The sequence below is a fragment of the Cupressus sempervirens genome, chromosome 10, assembly GCF_028749045.1.
Source record: "Cupressus sempervirens isolate cs-2001-9-10 chromosome 10, ASM2874904v1, whole genome shotgun sequence".
NCBI classification, from domain to species: Eukaryota; Viridiplantae; Streptophyta; class Pinopsida; order Cupressales; family Cupressaceae; genus Cupressus; species Cupressus sempervirens.
The window spans coordinates 731,640,103-731,655,240 of NC_143127.1; the positions used below are offsets into that span (position 1 = coordinate 731,640,103).

Here is a 15,138-nt window from a genome sequence, read left to right on the forward strand (position 1 = left end):
ATATTTAGTTGTAACTGATTCACCCCTCTCCTCTCAATTACTCCTTTATATTTCTAGCACACCTAGCATATAAAAAGTGATATGATTTTGTCTTTACAACAAGTTTTGTCCTAGTCATCTAAAATCTTTGATAGACAGTGAATGCACATGTAAACATTTGTACAAAAATTTCTCATCTAGATGCATGGATGATGAACAAGTTTTGAACAACCAACCATGCATATTTCAATGGTGTAGTTATTGTGTGCTTGGTTCTTATCAAATAAATAGGAAGTTCTAGATTGTACGATTGTATGAAGAAGTAAATAGAAAATTCCAAAAAGTTATATTCGATACTAATTCAAAGTTAAAATAATAATTAACCCCTAGGAAAATCATCATTGTTCAATTAGAAAATTTGAAACTTTGAATTAAAATTATTTTCTAAATAAATAGGCTCCACACTTTAAGGTCTTAGATTTGTTAGGTTCCCAAATTTGATGCACATGGGATTTCAAGAACATAAGTTCTCTACCTTATAAATAAGGAAGGAACTAATAAATTATTACACTAAAATAAATACAAAATCAAATGAAAAATAACATAAATATTAAAGCCTATTTCAACATAAATTTATAAAAAATATTACTAGCATTTAACAATTCTAAGTTAGATAAATTATTATATTCATTAAATATAATTTTAATTGAAATTGACATTGTTTTAATGCATATTAAATCTCCTTAAATTTAAATGAACAATAAATTATATACTTTTTATGTAAAATAAGATATAACAACATATAAACAACAACTGTAGAGAATAGTAGGCATGATGCTACAATGCAACATTATATTGTGAGCCTCTTATCGGGGAGGTCTTGTGTTCGAATCCACTCAAGATAAATGTATAATCATAATAATTAATCTTAAGAAGAATAATAAGTAAATAGTAAATAATCTAGGCTTTAGCCAATCACCTAAGAAAAAAATAAAATATAGAGAATAGTGTTTTTTCATAACTCTTTTATAAACCTTACATATTAGTTGCTTGTTTAGCCAATACAAAATACAAGTTATTAACTAAATGTTTGGTTAATGTTTAGTTTGAATAGATAGTATTCAATCTTTCCATTACAATTTTTGACGTTGAAAACCTTGAATGTCCTTTCAAATGATGTGGCCTATGATGTGGTGTAGTTGAGTTTCACCAGATAAAATACTCATCTTGCAATTAAATCATTATTTGAACTTATGTCATAGGTGGGTAACTAACATAATCATTTAGGAGCTATTTTTAAATTTGAAGTCAACCAACCATTGATTAAATTTTATTTGATAAGAATACAATAGTTATTTATTAATATCTATTTATAATTATTTAAATTTACATATGATGTCTCTAAATTTTTATTGATTCAGGGAATCTTAGAAATAAATTTTGTCTGAAAAAATAGAAAATTTGTTATGCTAAAATAAATTTGAGTCACCTATTTTTTTAGGATCCAACAATGCAAGAAGCTCCACAATTTTACCATCTAGATGCTTCGCCAAAAGCCTCCTTGTTTTTAGCCTTCATTTTTCTACTTGAAGCTGTGTTAACTAAATTTAGGTCATTGTATATGCTATATGTATGTCCATGCTAAGGGCTCTACAAAAGCTTTTTTGTTGTGGGACTAATTTGGCCAAGGCAGAAGCCCTATTTAGTGAGATGGCATGGTCCATTATTTTGTGAAATAAAAAGCTTTTGACAAATTTCTATCCCAATGGTGGAGTGATTTGACTGTAGGGGCTTTCTATTTCTAGAGACAAAATGGACAATGAAGCTAAAACTTTGGCAAGAAAGATTTTTTATTTTAAATTTTTTTTGTATAGGTAGCAAGGCTCAAAAATTGCATAGGACAAGTAGCATGGAGGTGACTTTTGGTAGTGGGATTATTTTTCTAATTAATTCTTTGTCATGTTTGTCTTGAATTTCATTCAAAGAAATCTACTGTAGCACTAAAAAAATTTTATTCAGATGGAGTGGCTTGGATATTGATTTTGTTGAAGTTGAGGAGGAAGCCGGGTGTAGTTTGGTTAGGGGTTCCAAAGTTGGTCAGGGGAGGAATTTGGAGGAACATGTTGCTAAAGATCTAATGAAGCCTGAAGCATGAAATGGACAAAGACTTTATTATATTTGGTAGAAAAAATAGTGATATTAATGTGGCAATTACTTCATTGGAAGATACAACATCCAAGACATTTGAGCAAGAAACAAGAATGAAGATAAATTTCTTCTTATCTAATGAGGAATCCCTAGGTACTTTGGGTTTAATCACATTTGAACTTAATAGAGGAATAATTTTTAAGGAAAATGAGGCTAGTGGTTCAAAGAACATAATTGACAACACTAAAGTTGAATTCAATGAAGTTCAAAGTAGCAAGGCAAAGCTAGGTAGCAAAACCTTTGAGGTTGACAAATCTCAAGTAACCATTGTTGAACATACTAAACAACATGGAAAAAGAGGATAATTTAATGGAGGTTCCAATGCATATCCTCACAAAGATACATGTCACCCTTTGTTTCCTAAGATTCTATTATAATTTCTTGACCTTCACTTTTATTGCTTACTAGGTACAGGAATATGCGACTGTTCTAAAACTCAATTTGATAAAATGCTTAGAAATATTTCTCTGAGTTGTCTTGACAAGTGGATTAAATCTTGAGTAACATTAGAGTTAGTGTTTGTTCATATTGAAATTTCAAATCCACTACTAGTAACAACTTTGCATATTAAATATACTAAGAAAACAAATTCACAAAAGTTTTACATATTTTTGGATCTTTAAGAAGGAATAAAAATAAAAACCACCCAACTCAAAAAAATTGCCTACTTCAAAAGCATGGAATAAACCATCAATGTAACCTCTTGATGAAGATCAAGGAAATGTAGATGCTGGTTGGGTTTCCTTTGGAAATTTCTTTGTATATGTTTTTAATTCCACTAGAGACATTATTGGATGATTGTTTTCCTACGCCACTAGTGGATCTCTACATAAAAAGGGAGATCTATGGCCACTTCAGGATAGTCTTATTTCGAAAGATGATGACATTAAGCCACAAATAATACCAAGGCAGAAGAGAGTGACATCTAGAGAGCCTGAAGTTGATGCACCCATGTCATCTCCTCTTTTATTAGAGTCATGCATTAATGATATTTGACTCACAAGAGAATACATGAATAAGTTCACCTTTAGTGGTTCATTCAACAATCGTCATGAGCTATATGAGGATGAAGATGGTCAAGGGCTTCTCAAACCATTGAGACACCATTCATCTACTCCTCAAACATGTTTCGAAAGGAATTAAGATTCCAACAATGAAGTTGTCTTTGAAGTTCTTCAAGAAATTGGAGAAATAAATTAATAAAAACTATTAATAGCAGTTGTCTATAGCAAATGGTTGAAATGTAAATCATAGTTTTTTCAAAAGTAATTGGTTACTCAGAGATATGAATAGAAAACTTTATGGCCTTACCAATGCTAAGAAGCATCTAAGAAAAGAATTGAAAACTCCATGGCCTTACCAAGATCAAGCAACATCACAAAAATTAATGATGATTAAAATTACAAAAATCTTACCCTGAAAGATGGATCAAAAGCTATATTTGCAAATTTTACATGCAATATTTTCTCCTAGTAGAGGAGCAAGCAATGAGGAAAAATCAATCCTTCCATTGATATTCATAGTATTATTGAAGTTTTCTTAGAATAAAATACTTTTCTCTTTAAATATTGTAGTTGACAATCCTGTGCAACTTGACTGACATGCAACTCCAAACATGTATGTATGCATGTGTTTTATATTTATGAAGTTCTAAACTATTCATTATTCTTTTCTTAATATTGCTATTGCCCCTTCACTTAACGTTAGGGAAAAATATATACGATATGGCAAATCACATATGATAGATATATAAAACATTCAAAACTCTTTCAAAATTCTTCTATGGAGCCACAAATTCGTTTTCATTATGACTTAAATAGTATTATGTATATAAGTTATGACAAGAAAATCTAATTCAAATTAGAAGAAATATAATTCTCTTGTTTATTCTTACAATGATTGTTCACCTTATATATAATATAAAAATGTGAAAATGTACTCACTGAATTAATTAATATTAGACAACTAATTATATTCGAATATATTACATTAGCTAATTATAAAACAAGCATCCAAAGGAGGGTGGAGGCCCTATTTTGTCTTTTCTTCATCTTGAAAGTGTCCATTAGTTTCTCCTCACTATCAAACATGGCCTTCCATATTCTTCACACAATTCTTGCCCATGTGACTAAGTTCAAGGATGATGAAGTAGGTAATGGACGTGGCAGCTAAGAGTTATTAGCTGTTCATAAAAATTAACATTTAAAAAATTTATTATTATCAATGCAATTACGTAGAGAGAATTAAAAAGTTACTAGACGATAAAGTTTTAAAAACTTTCCAGAACGATCCTTACGTCTTTCATTAATCTTTAATTAGCTGTTATTTATTCGTGTTTGATTATTTTTAATTCTACTTTGCCTATAATCTTTCGAATCGGCCAGCCTTAAATATCACACACTAACCAAGAAATTAAGCTTGGAAAAGCAAGTCAAACTTTGACTATTTAACACTTTTACTTTAGAAATGAAGCATTAGTGTGTGATGTTTAAGTCGTTTGCTTTCGAATATGAGCCAGCCCAGTTAGACAGCAACAATTTTATCAATTTTCATCTTAATTTCATTGTTTAATGAATTCCCATTCATTTCCTCAAAACGATGAAAGTCTTTCTTGCCAAAAAGGTTATTGTTCCTCATAAAAAACTTCATTCTTTGCTGTATGCATCTTACGAGTGGTTTAAGCATCTTACGTTTCAATATTCAACAAAAACTTTGTGGAGACATTATCAAAGCGTAAATTTGATTCGATATTTTGGATTCACTTTCATTATATGCTCAACAAATTTCTAAACTGCAGACACGTTTGTTCTGCCTATTTTTTAACCAAAACGAAGAACAAATCCATTAAAATCTACTTATTCCCAAGACAAAGGCTTGATATACATATCAATAAACAATATTATTTATGATCTTGGAACGTTACAAACGTGGGCTGAGCTCTTCGAATACTGTGTCAAGACTAGGTCTCCATTGCCGATTAAACGAATCCCAAGAATTCTCCTGCTTCTTTTTTATTGCTTGTTGAATTAAGGGAGCCAGTAGATCTCCCATGACCGTATTTCCGTCAACTGACAGAAGCGAATAAGCTTCCTCTTTGCTCAGCCGAATCTTTAGACGCACTGTGGATCCCGTAGTAGTCGACGAAATCGATCTCGACTTTGTATCATCCGTCACACAATCTTTTTGAGAAACAGATGTACTATCCATTTGTGGTCGAGAGGATGTCGACTGGGAAGGGAGAGGAATGAGAAAATAGAGTCGGCCCGGTCGAAGTGATGTGGTCGGAGAAAGCGGTAGACCGTGAATATTCAGTCGACTGCTGTGATCTGCTTCAAACATTTCATGATCTGGATGGTCGGCAAGTATTTCCTTGACTTTTACGGGGCTCATAACTTTGATAAGCTCCCCATCTGCTCTCATAATCTTCACTCTTCTATGCTTTTCATTCACAACTCTACTGAAGCAACTAATGTTAATACGCATGGTTACTATGCTTCTTTTTCTGATACTATGACAGACAAAATCCCTTTTGCAATGATGAAAATGTGGAGGGGCAAATGATGATGGAATGATTGTTGTCAGGGAAAAGGGATTCATTATATGCAAACTAAAACGGCTACACGTGCACGGCTGCCTTTCCTCACAAGTCAGATTTGATGAGCTCGTTCAACAAAGACCACGTTAGCTGGTCAAAGCAAGATATCATTAACTGACGTGTTAACTATTAAATTATTCGAGTGCTCCCACGACCAATTTGCTTCAACTCGGTCACAGTAGCATGCTCTGTCATCACGTGGATTGAATGAGTAATGATGTGTAAACATTGCTCTCATTTGATGCAACGATAAACTTAACGGTGCTGCAAGGAATCTTTTGCTGTTGTTGATTTCAGACGAGAGCTTACAAGGGGAGCACGTAAAACGTAAGGAATCTGTAACCTATTACCAAGTGTCCCAAGTGTCCCCTTGGTAATATTTACGTTTTAGCCAATACCAACTTAGCTCTCATAAATCTAAATTTAATAATAAACTATATATTAATCAATTAAACTAATCGCTAAATCTAAATTTAATAATAAATTAATCAGTGAAGCTATCCACATGCATGATTATTAGCCGAATGAGATCTCTTCTTGTAATTAATTATTTAAACTTCACATGCTCTCAAATGTGTAAATAGGTGATGCAAGTTGGCCTTTCTAGCAGGGTTGTGCAATATTTCTCACGAGGATGTGGTAAGGGTTTCTAAGTTTTTAATTTTTCTACTTTGGACTTCAAATGTCAAGTGAGGTTTCAATAGGCAATTTTTTTATTTAAAAAAATATTATGTGTGTATATATATATAAAGCTTTTTAATCAAAGATTTTTGGTATTTTTATTATGTATATGTTTCTTTGGATGTGATTTCATATTATTAATTATGCTTTAAAACTATGACTTTAAATGTAAAGTTAAGTTCTAATAAGCTTTTTTATCAAAGATTTTTGGTAATTTTTTGATGTATGTGTTTTTTTGGATGTGATTTCACATTATTAATTATGGTTTAAAACTATGACTTTAAATGTAAAGTGGAGTTCTAATAAGCTTTTTTATCAAAGATTTTTGGTATTTTGATTATGTATGTGTTTCTTTGGATGTGATTTCACATTATTAATTATTTTTTAAAACTATGACTTTAAATGTACAGTGAAGTTCCAATATGCAATCATTTTAAGAAATAGATGTAATCTTTTTTAGATTTTTCATACAGACAATTTTGCTTTTTTATTTTATTTTATTGTGTGTGTTTTTAACATCAATATTTTGAATCACACTTAATTCATTATGAGGATGGAAGAACATGGAGGAGAATGCTTTTTGATTTCATATTTCCTCCATTCTCTTTCATCTTAATAATAGACCATGAGTGTGATATGAAATGTTGATGTTATGAACATATATGCAATGATCAAATTCTTTGTGGAAATATTATTAATTCAAATTTGTAGTTTCTTGAGTTGTGCTTTTTTTTAAAAATTATTATAATGAATAGGCATAAATCTGTTGGCACACCATCACCATCATAGTATGCACATATCCAACATTGTTTTGGTCCATGAGATCACATTTCTTTTAGACATTCTATCAAAAAATTCATGTGCCTTAGCTACGCATCCACATTTTGAAAGCATCTCTTAGACAATTGGAACTAAAACATATGACAAAAATGCCCACCTTCATTTTGTGCTTTGATAGATTTTTATTTAGCAGACAATTTTACATCAAAATTTATCACATAGTTTACTAAGACTTTGACAAGTTGGAAATTAATCAATGATGAAACCAAAATACAATCAATCTCAACACTCTACCTTTAGTTGGGTGTCAAATGTTGGTAGCTTTAGGAACATTGACTAACTTTATTGTCTTGTTGAATTTCACATCCTAAGATAAAAAATTAGTTTTTGGTAACTTATATGTACTTGCATTAAAATTAAAATAATTCAATTCTAAGCAGGTAGAATTTCAAATTGATTTTCGTACAAAGTGCATTTGTGGTCTTATTCACTCAATACTCTATGTTTTATTGGATGTCAAGGGTTGCTAGCATTTAGGAACACCTAGGGAAATTGCTGAAATACAAGAGTTGTATTCTCCTAGGTCAACCTCCTTAATTCAACAAAATCAATCTTTAGACATATAAATGTGCTAGGATGATTATGTAAAGTAAACATCCTGAACTATTGTACCAATTTAAGTATTTATAACATATTTTGTGAATGATCAATCAAATGGTTTTTGGGTGTGAAATGAATGCACACTTAATTTTATTTATTTATAATTATATGTCAATAAGCCATCAAACTCAAGAAAAAACTTGCTCATGGCAAGAAAAATATAGATTGGAGTTGATTACGACTTGACTCAAGATATGAGGATAGTATATCTATTTAGAAAATAATGTGTGGATATTGGTGACAATAATAGACATAAAAAATAAAAAATAAGTAAAAACCTTTGTGCTAAGCATAGGTACGGTGGTGTCAAGTACTAAAGATGTGTAAATCAGAATGAGTAATAATATTGGTTATCAACGCAACTTTGCACAAGAGTAAACCATTTGTTGATATGCAAGTGTATCATATCATTTCATCAAAATGGGCTCAAATCTAAATTGAAATTAATGTGTTTAAATCTTCCCCAACATAAACAAATGAATATTGGTGATTTGAGACTTAATGGTTATGGACAACCATATAAGTACATATGTGTGATAAATAATGTAAAGGTTCTTTTAGTGTGTAAAATAACAAATAATATATCAATAAACTTATATATGTAGACTTATAATGATGTGATAAGTATTGTTTAATTAATTAAGAGAAAATCACAATGATTTGTCTAAAATAAATGTATTTCTAAAATTTATATATAACTCATCATGCTAAATAAAATTTTAATTTTCTTTCAAACTACAATTTGAGTCAATAGAGTTTTCTTCATATTCCTTTCTTGATAACTCAAATATTTCTTTAATTTTGATTTCTCAATATGTCTGTATTCCTTCATTACACTTGTTCAATAGCTTTAGTTCCTCTTGAAAACTCTTTAATGTACACAATTTTGTCTTTGATTTTATTCTAACTTGTATATTAACTAAAACACAACATTTTACTACATCATAGGTGAGGAAAATTCTAAAATATATGAATTACCTTATATAAAAATTTACCAAAACTATTAAAAAACCAATTTAAAATCCATCTCTAAAAACACCAACCATACTGATATCATTTATTCTTTAATTGTAAACTTGTCATTATTGTAAAAGAGGAAGTTTCAAGCTACTAATTTAGCAGGTTTGCACAAAAAAAATATCATGCAATTACTCTCCATATTCTTTGTCTACATTTTATTGGCATGTTGAAATTATGCAAACTTAAGACCAAGAGTTTACTCTTCACATTGTAGTCTTAGTGCATATTCTTTTTTACCTAATTTAGTTCTATATTTTTCCTTCATCATTGCATTAGAGTAAAATATGGGTTCTACTAGTACAAAATTCTGGTCTTGTATTTTTCTAATTAAAAATTATTGCCCATTTCCTATGGAGACATTTCTAAGGAAGGGGTTTAATGAGGGGGTATTATAGGGCTATTTTTTAAGTCGAGGAGGTCCTTTAGGAATTTGTTTGGCGGTCTATAGGATTAATTAGAATATCTTCATTCAAAATAGGAGCTCCACCCTTTTAGGTCTCTTAATATGAATGGGTGGAAATGAGGTGGGGCAAGGAATCACCCCACCAAGTTAGGAAAAATTCCAACCACTTGTCAGAAAATTACACTTTATTCTCACCAAAATTTTAAAATACCTTTTAAAAATAAATAAAATTTAGATTTTTTTTTTCTTAAATTTAGGAGGTGAAAGTTCTAAGATAAAGAACACTACAAAATTCATAAGATAGTTCACCTTAAAATTTTCCTAAAAATCTTAGTAAATACTATTTTTAAGGGCGTTGGCATCCATGGGAGCCCAACCTAAAATTTGTAATAGATAGTCCTTATTGAAAGAAAATCTTGCTAGAAAATGAAAGTGAATAGAATATTATTTTCAATGTAGCTTTTTTCAAAATTTAGAACAACAAGGTTTTATATTGAGAAAAAAGAGCTCAAATACCATCAAGACTTTGTTTTAAATATTTAAATGTTTAACATACATATTGTCTAATAATTTAATCAATAAAATATGTACAATTAATTATTGATTGGACAACCTACCTAATAAACACAAGGCTTTTGGGGCAAGACTACTATTGTAACTTTTTCCCAACAAAAGTCATCAAGTTTTTTCCTTGACTATGACTACATAATAATAAATCTGATAGTATTAATATATAAAAATATCTAATAATATAATCTATTATCAAGATATTTTTTATATTTATTAAAATTTGAAAAAATAGCTCTACAAATGTGAAGTTGATTATTGCAAAAAAGACTTGGCAACGAACATAACCAAAAGTCCTCCAAAGGATTATTTTGTGAAGACTAAGTATTGCTACCAAAGTCCTTGGTTCTCTGCCTCTCTCCAAATGGATATAAGGAATCTACAACAACTAGAGGAGGAAAGGGCAAAGAAGAATAGATCACATTCAAACACAACAGGAGAGGCCAATGGAAGCCCCTCGAAGACCCTATAAGTAAGTCTGACTTACACTTCTCACAACTGAATAAATTACCATTAGGTAGTAGAAAATGGGTAAAACTTAACCCTACTCTTAATAGTGTGAAGAAACCTAAAATCATTTAATCTATGATGCTCTAGAACCTTCACAAAAATTCATATCCAACCTAGGGGCTAGCCATACCAATAAGTTCCATAATATATTAGATTCTACTAACAATGAATTAAACTTAGAGACACATAAATTTCCATCCAAAATTCAAAGCAGCAACAATATGAGAAAATTATTCATCCTACCTCACAAATTATCCTTGAAAAAAGCTAAAATCAACCTATTGATGGAAATCATAATTTCTTTGCATGTGCACTATCATTGTCTAACTAGTTGATCACTACTTTCACTATCAGTCTTCATCCACCACATATGGATCAGAATAAACATACAACTCTAACATTTGATAATTAGAATCACAACTAATAATTTAGATTCATATAAAATAAGAAGAAAGAGTGATCTCAAAGTTTATCACCTTTGTAAAGTCTTAGTTGATTAAGGTGACATTCTAAATAAAATGATTACATCAAATGAAAATAGTGTAATCTGTAAGTCATTGAGAGATTAAGATAGTTTGCATGATTTGAAACTATGAGATCTCCCATCATCAATGGTGAAGTTATTTTTTATAAAAATAGAATAATGTAGTTCATTAGTGTGTGATTTTGATCAATTAAAAATATGTTTTGATTTAATATTCTATTGTAGCAGTGTTTTAGTTTAATATTGTTCTATAGCAATTTGGTGTTGTATATTTTTTATTTAAATTTTTAACAAAGTGGTATAAGAGCCATCATTTATTGTGGAGTTGTATCAGGTTAATTGAAGGAGAAAGCTGAAGCTAAAGTTGGAGAATAAAGTCTGAAGACATGGCAAAAATGATGAACAATACATCACAACCTCAAATTCCAATAGTTAATGTTAAGAATTATGATTTTTGGTGTGTAAAGATGATAACTTAATTTTGTTCTCAAGATCTATGGGATTTAGTTGAGAAAGGTTTCGTAGAACCAAAGGATCATGTAGCATACCAAGTGTTGTCACAACAAGAAAAAGATTTGTTGAAGGATAAGGAGAAGGACTCAAAGCTATTATTTTTCATTCAACAATCAATGGATGAGTCATTATTTTCAATATTTTCTCGAGCAACAAAATTAAAGAAAGCTTGGGATGGCTTACAAATTGCTTATCATGGTACAACAAAGGTGAAGGTAGAAAGATTGCAAATATTAAGGAGAAAGTATAGAAATCTTAATATGAATGTATTTGATAATGTATACAATTTTTTTACTAAAGTGATGAATATTGTTAACCAATTGAAAACCCAAGGGGAAGATATTAGTGGTGTAGGAGCACCTAGGTAGGCTAAGCGTGAAACCTAGGCATTTCCTTATTTTTGGCTTGTAGTGATTCTAGCCACATCACTAGTCTAATAATAGGATCAACTAGGTCCTAAAGTGAGGTTAGATAGGTTAGAAGAGTCCCACAATGCAATATTGCTCCTAATTGCTAAAAATTGCTCATTTGGCTCAATAGAGAATTTTTAATTTTTGAGGGCCAAATAGGGAAAGAAAGTGTTTTAGGGTCCTTATTAGATGTTTTGGATCTATCTTAAGCCTTTTGGAAATTTTGGTAGCAAGTCGAGAAAGTTTGGATAGGTAATTTGCAAAATTGCAAAAATTGCTCATTTTTTTGCAAAGTTGTCATTGACAACTTTTGTAACTTTTATGCAAAAAGAGAAACTTATTTGTGGGAGACCTTTAACCACTTAAAGTAGTCAGAAAAATCCATGCCAAGCCTATATTAGGTCAAACTCAACCTTTTCAAGAGGTTGGAGGAAGGAGAAATGAAAGTTTAAGAATTGTAATCACCATTTTTACTACGTTACAGTAGTTTCTTGCTTTTCAGTGTTTTTCATGCTTTGTACAAATCAGACTTAGGTTATTCTGAGTTTTAAGTGTTATTATTAGTTGTCCTTCAATTCTATTTTTAGTTTTTTTGTTGTTATATAGAGTTGTGTGTGGTTGAATAAATTATTTTGTAAGTTAGCAGGTTGCTGTTCTAAACTGGGCAGCGAATAAAAAATGGAGTCTTAGGGCCTTTTCCCACCGTATAAAATGTACAGCCTCTTTGAATTTGGAACTAACCTCCTTGTACATTATGTACAGCAAAGGAGAGCCCATGGGAAGCACGGAAAGCATTTTTAAAGTGATTCCCTAGGCAAGCCAAATGTAACTTGGCTAGGAATCATAGTTGGAAAAATGAGCTATGGAGGGGATTGAGCATAAAAACACCTCAATCTGGCCACACAGTGAGTAAGGAGAAGGTATAACTTTGCTTCAGTCCAAGGGAGAGGTCTTGGAACATTTTTCAAGGTGGTTTTCCATCACAACAGCGATAAAGCACTTGAAATCCTCATTTTTGGCCTAAAAATATACTTTGGTTGTACAGATAGTTTGGGTGTTGAAAAATCACATAATCTTAAAGTACTCAAAAAAGGGTATCCAAAAATGTAATTTTTTTGTAGGGTTGTTAAGAAGTTTTTCAAGAAATCTTGTTTCCAGCTATTTAGGAGGGCTAATTCCTAATAGCCTTTTTGGAGCAATTTGGTGTATTTTCCCTAGTAGATTGAATGCACCTATGAAATCAGAATTTTTTAGGGTCATGTATGTTAGAAGGAGTCTAAACAAACCTTAGATGAAGAACTAGTACCCTTGGAGCTATGGATGGACTTGAGGGTTAGTAGCGGACTGGAGCCGACTAGTAAGAAATTTGATGTTACTTTGTTGGTGTGCCCCCAACTAAAGGATTAGGATCTCTTGAGCAAGGTCCTAGTGAGAATAGGGTGTGAAGAAGCCCTAGTGGGTCTAGTGAATGACCTCAGGTAGCCCTGAGAGAGCTTGGTGTTTGGAAGCAAGGTTGGGGTGTTACATCAGAGTGGTATCAAAGCAAGTTAAAGATTTTGGAAAAGGTAGTAGATGTTTGAAGCTACTAAAGAATTAGTAAGAGAATCCATGATGGTGACTAATGTGGAATTAGCCAAAGAGGTTAATGAACAAAAGGAAAGAAATCGACTTCTTGAAGAAGCACTAGAAGAGGTGAAGCAAAAATTGGATGCAATTACAGAGGAAGCCAAAAAAGGGGAAGAAGAAGAAGATGGGAAGGGTAAGAAGGTAGCAGAGGAAGACATCATACCTGAACCTAATCCTATATTGCAAGAAGAACCTTTCTTGAAGGCAATCAAAGCCTTGGGAGGTAAAGCCTTGGAAGGAGTTCCACTTTTTAGTGGTAAGATGGATATTGATGTAGTTATGGATTGGTTAGAGGGTATGGAGAACCGCTTTGAGTGTGAGGGTATCTTAGAGGCATAGAAGGTTAAGGTTGCTAAGTCAAGGCTTAGAGGCTTAGCCTTAACATGGTGGAAGTATTTACAAGATGAAAGAGTCAGCACAGGCAAGAATCCAATTGCAAATTGCAGTGTTATGGCAAGCAAAATCAAGGAGAACTTCCTACCTGAAGACTTTGATATCCAACTCCATAAAAAAAGGCAAGGACTAAAGCAAAAAGATCTTGATGTGACCTCCTATACTAAATAATTTTATAGGTTGTGTTTGAGATCCAAGAAGCAAGAAGAGAAGTCACTCAAGGTGGTAAGGTATCTCGGTGGCTTGAAGTGGAACATTCAAGAGGAGCTTAGCTTATGGCCCCCTACCACTGTCCAAAGATGTCATCAGCTAGCTTTGAAGGTAGAAGAAAAGAACAAGAGGAAAGGAGATTCTAACTTAAAAGATAGAGGCATAGGTAGAAATCAAAAAAATCAAAGAGGAGGATACTAAGGAAAAGGTAGTGATCAAAAGAACCAAGGAGAAAGAAAACCCATGGAGCAAACTAGTGACCACTCTTCAAGAGGTGGTTATAATAGAGGGAGAGGCAATCAAGGAGGACCAAGAAGGGGTAGAGGAGGTAGGAGTAGCTCTTATTTTTGCAACAATGAATTGTTACAATTGTGGTCAACTAGGCAATCCTGCCTATAGGTGCCCGGACAAACCCTCTTCCTCAAGCCAAGATAAAAGGCTAGCATATGCACAAGAAGATAATACAAGTTGCAAGGATGCTGATATAGACCATATTGAGTCTTAAAAAGGTGAGAACCTCATGTTTAGGAGGGTGCTAATCAAGCAACCAGCTCCTGATGAGCCTAGACATAGGAGGGCATTGTTTAGGATCAAGTGCAAGATCCTAGGAAAAGTATGCAAGGTGGTGGTTGATTCTGGATCAACTGATAATGTAATATCAGAGGAGGCTATTAAAAAGCTCAAACTGAAGAAGATACCTCATGACAACCCTTACAAGGTCACATGGCTTAACAAAGGGCAAAGCATCCTAGTGAATGAGCAAGCATGGGTGGACTTCTCAATTACAGGATATAAAGACCAATTTTTGTGTGATATTTTGCCAATGGATGCTTGTCATATTTTGCTAGGGAGGCCATGGAAATTTGATAGGGAGGTGGTGTATTATGGTAGGGCTAATGCCATAACGTTCAAAAAAGGAGCCAAGACTTTCAAAATTCAGTCTTTGTTGGAAGAGGAAGAACCACAGTCCCAATTACCTAGTGTGCTGCTATGTGGAGAGAAAGAGCTTACAGTAAAAGACCTTAAGCATAAGGAGAGCCAAGGATTTGCAATGATACTGAAGTCCACTAATGAAGAAAAATTAGTCAAGGAACCTTTA

General features: G+C 32.1%; 1 protein-coding gene across 1 annotated transcript; it reads right to left on the minus strand.

Annotated features, from left to right (window-relative positions):
* Positions 1-5,106: 5,106 nt before the first annotated feature.
* On the minus strand, positions 5,107-5,670 carry LOC149535923 (uncharacterized). Its single transcript, XM_089806192.1, has one exon. The coding sequence runs from the start codon at positions 5,668-5,670 to the stop codon at positions 5,107-5,109; it is 564 nt and encodes a 187-aa protein (XP_089662318.1).
* Positions 5,671-15,138: the final 9,468 nt, after the last annotated feature.

Bases quoted from the DNA above. Each gene is read 5' to 3' on its own strand.
- LOC149535923 (XM_089806192.1), bottom strand. From the start codon at position 5,670: ATGCGTATTAACATTAGTTGCTTCAGTAGAGTTGTGAATGAAAAGCAT.